General features: G+C 41.1%; 1 protein-coding gene across 8 annotated transcripts in view; it reads right to left on the reverse strand.

The window, feature by feature from the left end:
* Ppfibp2 (PPFIB scaffold protein 2) overlaps positions 1–12402 on the reverse strand; it is a 134920-nt gene that overhangs the window by 40073 nt on the left and 82445 nt on the right. For 7 of the 8 annotated variants that reach the window (XM_090348249.1, XM_090348243.1, XM_090348245.1 and 4 more), the window contains one exon: positions 3159–3290. In XM_090348249.1, the coding sequence (XP_090204375.1) occupies positions 3159–3290 (132 nt within the window). Of the gene's footprint in view, positions 1–3158; positions 3291–6658; positions 6707–12402 lie in introns of those variants that run through there. The other variant, XM_090348248.1, reaches the window with a different exon arrangement.

A 12402-nucleotide genomic window follows, 5' to 3' on the forward strand; every position in this document is an offset into this window, starting at 1 on the left:
GTTATAAATCCTTTTGTATTCTTGATATTTGAATTGTGGGAGTATATCACAAATACTAATGAAAAGATAAGTCAATAAAATGGAAATAAAAATAATAAAAGTCCCCTCAGTCTTCCAGCTCATCACTAAGGAAATAAAACACTCTCGGCCCCTCCTTTTGTGGTCTAAATACATCATTATCATCCAGATTCACAAATCAGAATCCCTCCTTTCTAAGGTCCTGACCCCAGGAAGAAAGAAGTATGTTGCAAGATCTTCTATGCTCCACCAAGAAATCCTAAAGATTCTTTCCAGTTGTCTCCTTGTTCATATAAGTCCCAGATCCACTGAGATGACTCCACAGCTGACATGTCTTAAGATCCTGATCCTCTTAACAAGCTGCCTTGGGAACTACACTCGGGACCCACTTGGTTCCCAACAAGACCTAGCTTCAGGCTTCCTGGAGCCCTAGTGTATGGGGGAACCAGACTCCCTTCTCCAAGATCCTCCCAATCAATATACCTTTAAAACGTATTTGATCTAGATTCCTTTGCTCTAGCCCTTTATTTTACATCCAATCCATCCTAATTCTGATGTGTCCTTCCTATGTCAATCATACTTCTGCAATCTCGCTTCTTAGGAGTAAGTCTAATTGATTTAATCTTGCATACTTTACCGTGAATGAAATCCATTGCAAAAAAAAAAAAAAAATGACAGGAAAAGGTCAAGTAAACAGGAAGCCAGTGTTCACCACGTTTCATAGGGACCACTGCCAACCAACTCCTGAACAAGATTGGCTGCCAAGAAAACCTACCTCCAAGTCCTCAGATTGGACCAAACGGCCTCCAGTAACCATGCCCACAACAATGGCTTACGTGTGATTAGAATGGAGCAAAAGGAGCAGCCTGCGCTATTCTTATTAACAGTGGCCTCTTTTTGTCTTCATTGAAACATAAAATAGAATTTGAACCTAAAAATTCCCCAGAATCCTCATGGATTAAAGGTTTGTTTCCAGCCCAAGATGGAATTTGGGGAAGTGACTGGAGTGGGAGGACTGACTTCATCGATGCATTAAGCCATTGATAGATTCATAATTTGATGTGTCATTGGAAGGTGACAAAGTAGGAGGTGGGTTGTGGCTGGAGGATGCCTGTCCCTGGAGGTATGCTTCTGAGCCTCAGGTTTGATCCGCAGCCACCTCTGTCACATGCTCGATCTCACTACAGGCCTATAGTAATGGAGCCAGGGGATCACACACAGAAACCACTGAACTGTGAGCCAGAGTAAACCTTTCCTCCTTTAAGTTGATTTTCTCAGGCATTTTGTCATAGTGACAAAGAAATCATTAAAACAGAAAGTTTATTTCAGGTCTAGTTATCTTACAACAATCAGCCCTTGGGAATAGATATATTCACTGGAGGAAAAAAATACCCACTTTAGGAAGGGAAGTAGCATTTCATTTTTTTTTTTTTGCAAGCAATAACAACCTCAGGTGACCTCAGCTAGCAAAATGTCTCACTCAGAATAAACATTTCCATCATGTGACAACAGTGTGGTTTAAGGGTGCTCCAGATAGCTATAAAGAGTAGCAGAGTTCTTGGGCATATTAGCAAAAAAGAATGTTCAATTAAAAGAATGAAGAATTTATTTCAGGTCATGTGGCTGTTTACTGATTAGTACAGGTTTGAATAGCCTACCAAATTCCTCCACATGGAAACCTAATATTTGTACTAGCAACTGGGAAGGGCTGACAGCTGATAGGACAGAGCTGAGAAGCTCAGGGTCTATGTAACCTCACGCATGAGCAGCCTCATGGAAAATAACAACACATACATAAAAAGAGGAAAAACAGGAGGAAACGAGGGAGGGTAAGAAAGGAGAGGACCAGGGAAAGGAAAAAAATCCCCAATGCAGTCCCTGCAAAGGGATTGAGTTGTAGTGGCTCAGCACTAACTGCTTTCTTCCACAGATGGGCTGACTCTCCTCACAACCCCACGTGTGATTCCTGGAGTGATGGGTGCAGAAATAAGCATATGACTCTACCGACTGAATAAGATGCCAACCTGGGGCTTTTGCTGGATTCTATAAGAAAGAGAATCTCTTTAAAAGCTGCCAGACCAGCAGGAAATGCGTGTTGAACTACTGACAGCCATCTTTATCACCAGCCTTCCTGTCCAAGTATAGAGAGTTAATGAGTAGATAGGTCAGTAAGTGAGCGAAGTTTATCTCAATCTAAAATCTATCTTTTACATCTCACCATCCTGCCTTCTCTCAAGTAAAGGAGCTCTAAGCCCAAACTTGTCTAAGTACCTATAGAAAATGGAGTCTGGCATACACTGCCAATTGTATATGTATCTTGAAAAATGGAACAAAATGAAGGAAACATTCTTTTGGAGAGGGCTTGTGCATAGGCTCATCTGTATGATTAATCAGGAGCAAAGTAATGCTGACTCTGAAGAGTCCATCTCTTTCATATTAGAAATGTCTCTGGCAAGATGCCAGTGAGTCGTGCCTATAATTCTAGTTATAGAGGATCTGAGGATTGTGGTTTAGTGCCAATCTGGGAATACAAATCATTGAGTCATTTCTCTCTAATTAACCAGCAAAAAGTTAGGAATGGAAGCATGGTTCAAGTGGTAAAGCCCTACCCATGAGCAAGCAAAACAGCTGAGGTAGATGAGGCTTTGAGTTGAAGCCCCAGTACCAGCACATGTGCACTTGTGCATGTGCATGCGTGCATGCACGCACACGCACGCACACACACACACACACACACACACACACACACACACTCACATCTCCAGACTGCTTGAATATGGAATAGCCTACTGATATCATCTAGTATACTGAATTCTTACAGAAGATCTATGTCCTCCATGTTTGTTTGAACCTTCCCTTACTTCTGCTTTCCTTTCCATCCTTGTCAGCAGTTTGAGGGAAAATAAAGCTTTAAAGCCAAAACTGGGTGGTTTGAACATTGCAGCCACAGCAAAACCTGATAACCTGGTATTAGCCGATCACTGTGTCTTCAGAACATAAGTATTTCTGGCACCCAGGGGCTGCCAGGATTGGGGTTGACCAGATGGCCTGGGTCCATACTAGGACAGTCTTGTCCCATGGGTCTGAGCTCACAGTAGTACAGGTCTTCCCACCCACCAGAATTGGTGTACCACATTCACCTCTGCTTTTCTCTGTTTTTCCTCTTGCTCTCTTTGCTCCTTCTCCATGCCAACCAACTTCAGCTTCAACTCAGACACTTCTGTCATCAGATCAAGCTTCTGGGTCTCAAGAGATGTGCGACTTAGCAGCTCCTATAAGAGAAAACAGATCTTAAAAACCATAAACCATCATGGCAACAAGGACAGCTATAGCTTGATACATAGCACAGAAGCCATTGTCTAAGTTGTGTACTGCACAGCACAGAATGTATGCAGACTGCTGCAGATGAGCCACACATCTGACTCAGGGTCACTCAGAGATATCACAGTCCCTGACAACCACTCACTGTGCATTGAAAGACAAACACCATGTCTCAAAAACCACCTTCTCTCATAAGATAACTATTTACTATTTCCACACTGATGAAATGAATGAATATTCTCAACGAACCAACTTTCTCCAGCTCTACTTTTATTTAAGGCAGAACAGCAAGTTCTCTCAACCAGAACATATAGAAAACAGCTTAGGTTAACAATACTTTTTTTTTCAAAACCAAAGTTATTTTTTCTTTTTTTGAAAAATCATATCTAAGGTACAATCAATGCTCAGTTGACTCTTCTACATATCTCAATGTAAAACTGCAATGCAATGGACCCAGATGGAAGTCAGGATATGAAATGGATGTTCTGTGAGTATTATTTGGATAATGATATAGGAAGCTTATTATGTTAGATGAATATTTTCAGATCTGTACCAGAATTACAATTTAGCCACTGAGTTATACACAAGAAGACTGTTCCTTTCCTGATTGCCAGGGGAGGTCAGGTGGGTTATTAGTAGTATTGTTATTATTCTAACAGTGACTGATTTCAAGCAGAGATCTCAGATCCTTGATTCTAAATTATATATATATATATATATATATATATACTAAACATTTACATTTAGAATACAAAAAGTATACAAAGAAGACACTTGTGGAGGGATTACTAGGTATTCAGAAAGATCTAAATAACTAGAAGTGCTCTCCAAAGTTTAGTGCAATGCCTTTTCCCATATGCCAATAGTGATGATTCTCTGGGGGGGAGGGAAATGGGGACTAAGACATGAGAAAGGGTATCAATGTATGTGAATTAATGCACCTCCTATCTGGCAAACACAATGTAACCCTTCTATTAATTACAATAAAAATATATGGAAAAAAAATCCAGGCACAAGGTAGATCTTGACTACACAGGTCCTAACACAGAACACACATGACAGCTATAGAGCAACAAACCAAAGTAGATGAAAAACATGAAATACCCTGATATGGTCTGAATATTGTCCTGGGTTATATAACCTGGGCATACTAATGTTGATCTGTGTATTCCAACCCAAAAGCTCTGATTTCATAGATTTAGAACTGTCCTCAGATCATGAATCAACCCACATGGGACAGAGAATTTGATTTCTTTTGATTCCTCAGGCCAATGGCTGCCAGACCCTGGGAACAGTTGGCCATAAACTATCATTTTCAGGGAATGACTATTTTTGAAGTCCATCAATTCAGCATAATGAGCTCCCAGAGCCCTGGGACAGCCAGATTGGAGGTTGGCTGACAGGGCAGAGGCAGCAATGATAGGGCACCAGAACTGCAGGCTACTTGGCCACAAGGAGTCAGACAGGTAAGTGTGTATAATGTAATAAGAGAACATGAAGCCATTGATTGCCTCTGCCGATTCAACACTGGCGGATGTTTTTTAATACATCTTCCTAATAAACCTTCTCAGGGATTTGTCAGTAAATATTAAAGTCCAAGCTCTACCAATGAGTAAACAGGCCCCAAGAGGGTAAGGAAATCTTGCCCAAGGACACACACTAATCATGAAGAGAGTTCTCAAACCAAGGCAGCTTTGGCTCCAGAACTCATTTATATCTAATGTATCACAGTGTTTTCTCAGCATAGAAAAACAAAAACAAAAAAGTCCAAGAATTTTAAAAGAAAGACAAATGCATGTTGATAAAAGGAAACCAATAAATATTCAGTAATCCCAGGCAATGTCCACTGAGGTTTCACTGAACACATTCTATTTTATTTACTAGGGCCTGTACTTTTAGCTATGAAGGGTCTGAAGCTGTTCTTCCAAAAGTATTGACATAAAAATGATTAATTCTCTTGAGGCCAAGTATCTGAATATTTTAAAGAGACGATCTTCTGCCCCTCCCATATCACCTTCCTCTTGTACTCCTGCCACTTCTCTCTCTCCCCTTGCCCTTTCTCTCTCTCTTGCATTATTCCCTATATGACTCCTTCCTTTCATCAACTTGCCTGGTTCCAACGATGATTTAAAGCAATTTTCCAAACAAATATTCCAGTTAAAAATAAATCATAAAAATTAAAGCTGTTAAAAAAAAAGAAGTTGAAGCTAGAGTTACAACTAGTAGAAAACTCAGATAAGAAAGTGCTGTGGATAGCTTGAGATAGATATGTGTATGTGAGCTTCCCAGCTGTCCGTGCACAGGAAAAAAAAAAGGTGTAATTATGCAAATCAAGGTCCATAAGAACAATTACTTCAAAAGTAATAAAATCTAAGGGAAAAATCACCTGTAATATCTCTTTGTTTTTAAATATTTATTGGAGGCTAATACCAAGGACATGAGAGTTGGAAACACAGCCCCTGATGTTTACTTAAGTATCTTTAAGATGATAATTCAGGTTTGACTACTTCTTAGCATTCAAGATACTTCATTGGTGGAATTCAAAGAAGTCTCAAAATATATCTCACATGAAAACTACATCAACAACTCTATATCCATTTTTGCCAAACTTCCCCAGCTGTTTTAACTATTAGGTTGTAACTGGTGACACAGATGTTCCAACGGATGAAGGAACTATTGTAATTGGTTCTAAGAGCCATACAAATTAGTCATGCTAGTGTTTGAATTGGTCACACTAAGCATTCAAGTGGACATTCCAGTTGGATATACCAAAATTTTATTTACAAACATTTATTATAGTTTTCTAATAGTAACATTTTTACCTACTCTCCCCAATCTTGTATGCATTTTTTACCTTTTACGTTCACTCCTCCCTTGTCCTTGTTCTACAACTTTAGTCTGTGAACTCAAAAATGTATCAGCCATCAACAAGCTTATCTCAATACAATTCTACTTTCCCATCCCACCACCCAGCAAGGCCACTGAATATTATTATGCACTAGAATCATTAATATGAACGACTTACTAGGAATTAACTACTCTACCATCCTTCCTGGTCTACTTCCAAACAGTGTCTTGGATCATGAACAGTCAGGCTCTTTCTAAACATCTCAAGTAGAACACTCTGCTCCTATCGACCCAACTTACAGGAACAATAAGCAGACTCGTGGCACTTTTTGTCTCCATTATTCATTCATATCTGCCTTTTTGTGAAGCAGCATACTTCAATTATATCACATCCTCCCCAAATATCTGGAACCAAGACAGTCTCCCACTTTCCTGGAGGCTTTATCTTTGGATTAACTGCTAGTCTACCTACTTTAGTCGCTGGGCGTCTCCTCAGTAGCTTCCACATGGTTGTTAGTGGCTTTTCTGTTCAGCTTCCCCTCATTGACCTGCTCAACTTCACACGGAACTCAGCTCCCACGGTTTTGCTTCCTCTTGTTTCAGCCTCTCAGCCGCAACTTGGTCTTCGTCTTTATCCAAAGATAGGTGCTCTGCTTCTCAAGCTTCAGCCCTGAAATTCTCTACTCTGACAACAATCTTTTGACCTTTCAACTGTCCCATTTGCTCACTCAACCTCTAATTTCTACTGTGGCCACGAGTTACTCAATAACTCCCTGTTTTCCTGGTTTATCAACTCCCTTAAGCAGTGTTTGTCTCCTTGTCTACTGTATACCTAGAGGTTAGTCATTTTACTTGTATTAATATCTACATTTAAAAACAATCCTCTGCCCAGCTCACCTTACACCAGATCTTATAGGAATTTGTTTTATCAGAACCTATTGCAACCAAATCCCATGGTCTTTGGTTTATATCTCTATTCCATATGGCCTGAAAATCGTGAAGGAATGTCATTTCAACATCAATTCACACTGTTTATAGCTTATCTCCCAATGCAGCCTAGAAAAAATTTGTGTCCTCTTGCTGATTCCTTCCAGAGATTGCTCCAAACCTTTACTCTTCTCAATCCTTAAACATCATGATATCCTTCCACACACGAAAAGCATACATGGAATTCATTCCTCAAGTACCCCATCTGACTGACCTTCCTGTCTCTGGCCATTTCCGCCTCCACACACTCTTCAGGGATCCTCACACATCTTGATGAATCATAGGTTACCTTCACTAGGTAACCAGTAGCCCTTTGGCTTTGGTCCCGATTTCTGGTTCTGACTCTCCTTCCAACTGTAACTCAGAAAGGCTCCCATTCACCTCTCCCTCACCTCTACCCCTCTGAGGAAGTTCCCACCAAGCACTGTGTAAGTCTAGGGTAGGGCCATCAATCATCTGCTCTGACAGGCATTTAATCTCTCCCTCACCATCAGCTCCCATTCCTCAGGCTATAAACAAGATCAAATTTCTAACATTCTAAAGAAACTCCCTTGACCTTGCAGTACCCTTCAGTTACCACTATCAGCCTCCATGTCCTTTCTCTCTGTCCTCTCCATGGGTGAGTGTGTTATGTGTATATGTGAGTGTATGAGTGAATGTGTGTGTGTGTGTGTGTGCGCTGTCTCCCTCTCCCCTTCCCAGCCAAGCTGTTAAAGTAATAATCAACTCCTGATGGCTCATCTTCCCATCATTCCTCAACAGGATGTCTGTCTGCCTGTTTGCAACCTGGCCCCTGCCCTACACCTACAGAGGCCAGGGCACAGAAATAGTTTTGCTTCAGATGCAATTTATACTTCTGTGCTTTTTCACCAACTCCACTTCATTAATCAAATAAAAACTATTCTTTGCCATCCCATCTTTCCTGTGTTAGATTTTCCTGATCTTTCTGCCTTGTAATCTTCTTTGCCAGCAGTTTTTATTCTGCCTAGCCTTTAAACATTCTTGGATCCCTAGCTCTCATTCCCAAGATGGCAATCATTTCTAGAGGCAGTTTACCAACATCTTTGCTGGGCAAGGCCTGCCTTTCTCAGACATCCTGATATTTAGGATGGAAACCTAAAGGTCTCTCTTAGAAAGAACCTGAACATCTGGGAATCTCTTGGAGTCCTGGAGCTCACGTGATGGGAGGGAGAGGCAGCAGGCTGAGGATAAGGGACAAAGTTTCATAAGCAGCATCTTGTTACTTCTTTTCATTGTTTCAAAACTGCTTATATTGTAAAGGACAGGGGACAAAGATGAGAAGGGAGGGCACATGGGTGGCTTAGCCTCATAACTGTGCAGGACCAAGAGACTGCATATTGAAGCTTTAGAAAAAATTATCACTCTCTAACCTCTTCCAGAAAGACAGACAAACATCCTTTCTTAGAGATGAAAGAAAAGTTTACATCTCAGAGAAATCCACCATTTCCTTTTTCCAAAGTTCAGGTTCTGACTGGAGCTGATAAAAAAAAAAGAATTTGCATTTCAGCTTACTCTCTTCTTAAAGGGGGCACATCTTGAAGTAATTACTTCCATTTTAAATGGTGGAACATGACCCAGGGAGTTACTGGCCAATAACAGAGGAGTGCAGCCAGCTTGGCAATCTGAAACCAGAATGAAAGAATGGGCTATGGAAAGACATGAAAGGAAAAATATGTCCTTTTGCTCTTTGAAGTAAAGGGCCCCGGTCTTGCTGGGAAGCTAGGCCTGTGAGTGAATCTCTGCAGAGAATTGTGTTTATAGTCAACCTGATTTTATTTTAGACTCCATTCCCACTAACTAAAGGGGTCCATCTCTCTGAAGCTTGACCTTTATCTGTAAAGAAGACTAGTAATGTATCAGTTGAGTCTTGTTGTGGTCTAATGACCCCAATACTAAATAAGTTAAATTGGTTATTTGTGCCTCATCAAGTTTCCAGAAGGACATTTAGGGAATAACTAGAAAATGTCTATTTTCTTCACTTATGACTGAAGTATTTCACCTTAGACAGATGTGTGCATCTGCCAAATCACATGTATCATTCTGTGTAATAATACTCTCTTCAAGATAGAAATTCTTCCTTTATCAACCAGGCCTACATCCTAGGTCTAATAACTTCCTGCTCAATGTCTTAACTTACATTGGACACTGTGTTGGTTTTAATAAAACTTGTGACTCGTTTCACAACTCTAAAAAGTAGTAGTTGGTCAACATTGATTCCATATTGTCATTGCTGTTCTCTATAAGAAAAGCATGTCCAGACAACCAGCCAAGAGTTGATCTATAGAAACACATGTCCACTGACTCCCAACCTCGTATACTTCCCACTTACGTAAAAGGTATACAGAATAATGATGCTGCCTAAAACCTGGAGCTCTGGGGCAGGTGGGAACTTGAAACACAGGCTACTGTTATCCAAGGCTTCTCACAGTACTGTAGTGTCCTCTCAAAAGGAAGGAAGTCTTGTGGTCTATCATCTTCTCCAATGTTACCTTGTTCTGCTTTCCTTTTCATTGAACATTCTTTCTATTCTTGAGGTTTACCATAGCTCTAATTGGCCAGCCTCTAGGAATGCTCCATGTGGCACCAGCTGTGGAAAATCTCTGCACTAGTGCCTAGCACTAGAAAAGCACTGGTGCCTTCCCTGACAGGATCACCCTCATGGAAAGAAACCAGTGATCAGAAGTAGAGGAGCTCATTGTGAAGGAACTAGCTTCACTACAGACAATTCAAGGAGACAGCTGTAGAAATATACTGATGGACTGACCCTTGTGATGCAGAGATTTTCCTGTTAGCCCAGTCTGAGCCATCACGAGGAGGTCTCTGGTCTATGCCAATACGTAACACACAACTCTGAGCCCAAGGCTCTGATGACCCCAGCATGCAGTTGGACAATGCCTAGACCAGCTTAAGGATCAGCAAGGAATGACAGTCATTGCATTGTGAGCTCTATACACAGGTCCACTATCTCAGCTCAGTGAAAACAGACTCAGGCTATCTACCTGTTACAAATCCATTTGTAGATTTCTTGAGAAATGTCAATTCATTTGTTTATTGGTGATACTGGGGGTTTGGGCTCTTGCTTGTTAGGTAGATCCTCTACCCTTTTTGCTTTGGCTATTGTTATTATTATTTTGAATAGGGTCTCATGTTTTTGCTAAGGCCAGTTGGAGCTATAATCCTCTTACCTACTCCTCCCACACAGCTAGCATGCCCTACCATGCCGAGCTATTGTTGAGATGGAGCCTTCCAATTTTTTTTGCCTGGACTGGCCTCAAACCACAATATTCCTAATTTCAACCTCCAGAATAGGTTGCAATTATAGGTACGAACCAACTGCACCTGACCCCAGAAATATCTTTTCCTAATAGGAAAGTTCCTAGGTATCCAAGGTAGGCACCATGAGTCTGATACCACAAATCTGAGAAGATACTTTTGCACACGGGCCTGAGAGATACTTATTGTTGCCTGATTCTCACTCTGCATTTGGCTGAGGGCTGCCAATGAGAAATAGTCATCCTTAAAAGTGTTTGTAAGTTATGTGCTATTCACAGGAACCTGCTCCTGCACTCATATGTCTGGTTCTGGTTTGCTTGTCTGAAATCAAGAGAAGTCTTCATGATTTTCCCCGAAGTCTGGGTGAGTTAATGTACAGATATAACACATGGAAGTTGAGAGATCAACACTAAACAGGGTCTGGGCTAGACCAGTCTGAAGGATGTCTGACTCGTGAGTTGAGTGAAGAACTAACCCCTTCTCAACTTTCTGGAGGGAGGCTAGCATTGGTCAGGAGAATATCTGTGAAGAGAGATAGCTCAGTGCATATTTTGGAGCCTAATGAAAGGACTGGACTGTGCTCAGCACATCTGGGGTTAAGTCCCACATCTGGTTAAGTACCATAGGCTATTCCAGCCAGTGGAAGGGGCAAGGTCTAGAGCAGAAGTAGCAGGGGTGGGGGCGGGTTGTGAGATTTGACCTACAGAGAGATCCTCTGTAATATATACAGTATTATTTTTGAAACTGTAGGGGCAATTGTTTATGTCCATTCTCTGCTTGTAGGCCATGAGTCACTCTTGCTTCTACCAACAGAAGCCAAGAGTCCTTCGACTCAGAATGCCCCAGCCAAACTGGACAAGTCTCTGCCTGCCCCCAGTTCAGAGGACTCATTCATTCCCCAAGCTACGGATGAGAATCCGTCAGTACTAAAATCAAGCAGAAAAGCAATAACAAGTGCACTGAATGTGAGATTTAGAGCTGGGAACTCAAATACATCTCAAATATCTATCTATCTATCTATCTATCTATCTATCTATCTATCTATCTATCTATCTATCTGTCACAGTCAACACCTGAGTGGGAGCTGAACTCAAAGTGTTCAGTGACTTTAACTTGCAATTTTCAAGAAAGTTTACCCTTGAAAGATTGATAGAAAACAGTGAGATTTTATGGATGCAAAAGATAATTCAGCTTCAAGAAGGCTCACATTCAAGATCTTTAAAACCCAGAAGTTGTAAATAATGAGCTTCCACACTCCGAAATATATCAGGTCACCACATCACTTCTATGGAATTATGCAAATCATGCCTGAAGTTTCACAGCACAGAGAAATTAGATTTGGAATGACTTGGACATACAGAGTCAAGAGTATAAAAATGCTGTCCAGCTGGGTGCGATAGATCACACCTGTGATCCTAGCTACTCCAGAGGATGAGATCTGAGGATCACAGTTCAAAGCCAGCCCGGTACTAAAGACCAAGAGACTTTTATCTTCAGTTGACCACTAGAAAATGGGAAATGGGACTGTGGCTCCAAGGTAGGGTGGTAGACTTGAGCTGAAGAGCTCAGGGACAGCACCCAGGCCCCATGACCCACCAAAAAAAAAAAAAAAAATGCTGTCCAGGGGACAAGGAATGTTTAGGGACAAGCCAGCTTGTCTTGCATATAGCTGGGTCCTTTTTTAGACTCATGAAGACTGACTACAGAGCAGAAATACTACCATAGAGCGATTTAGAGCAGTCTGAAAGAAAAGGCAAAGCCAGCTGGTAGGCAGAGAATTCAGGCACTACAATGCAACTATTCTCAGACACCAGCTTCCTGAAACATACGCCATCTGACATATTTTATATTCAAACTTTTGTGGTCTCTTTTTTGGATTATTTACAACACTATATTCCTCTTCTTTTTCCTTCCCACACCTTATGCGGATATGGC

Source organism: Megascapheus bottae, chromosome 16, assembly GCF_031878675.1.
Source record: "Megascapheus bottae isolate mThoBot1 chromosome 16, mThoBot2.hap1, whole genome shotgun sequence".
Lineage (NCBI taxonomy): Eukaryota > Metazoa > Chordata > Mammalia > Rodentia > Geomyidae > Megascapheus > Megascapheus bottae.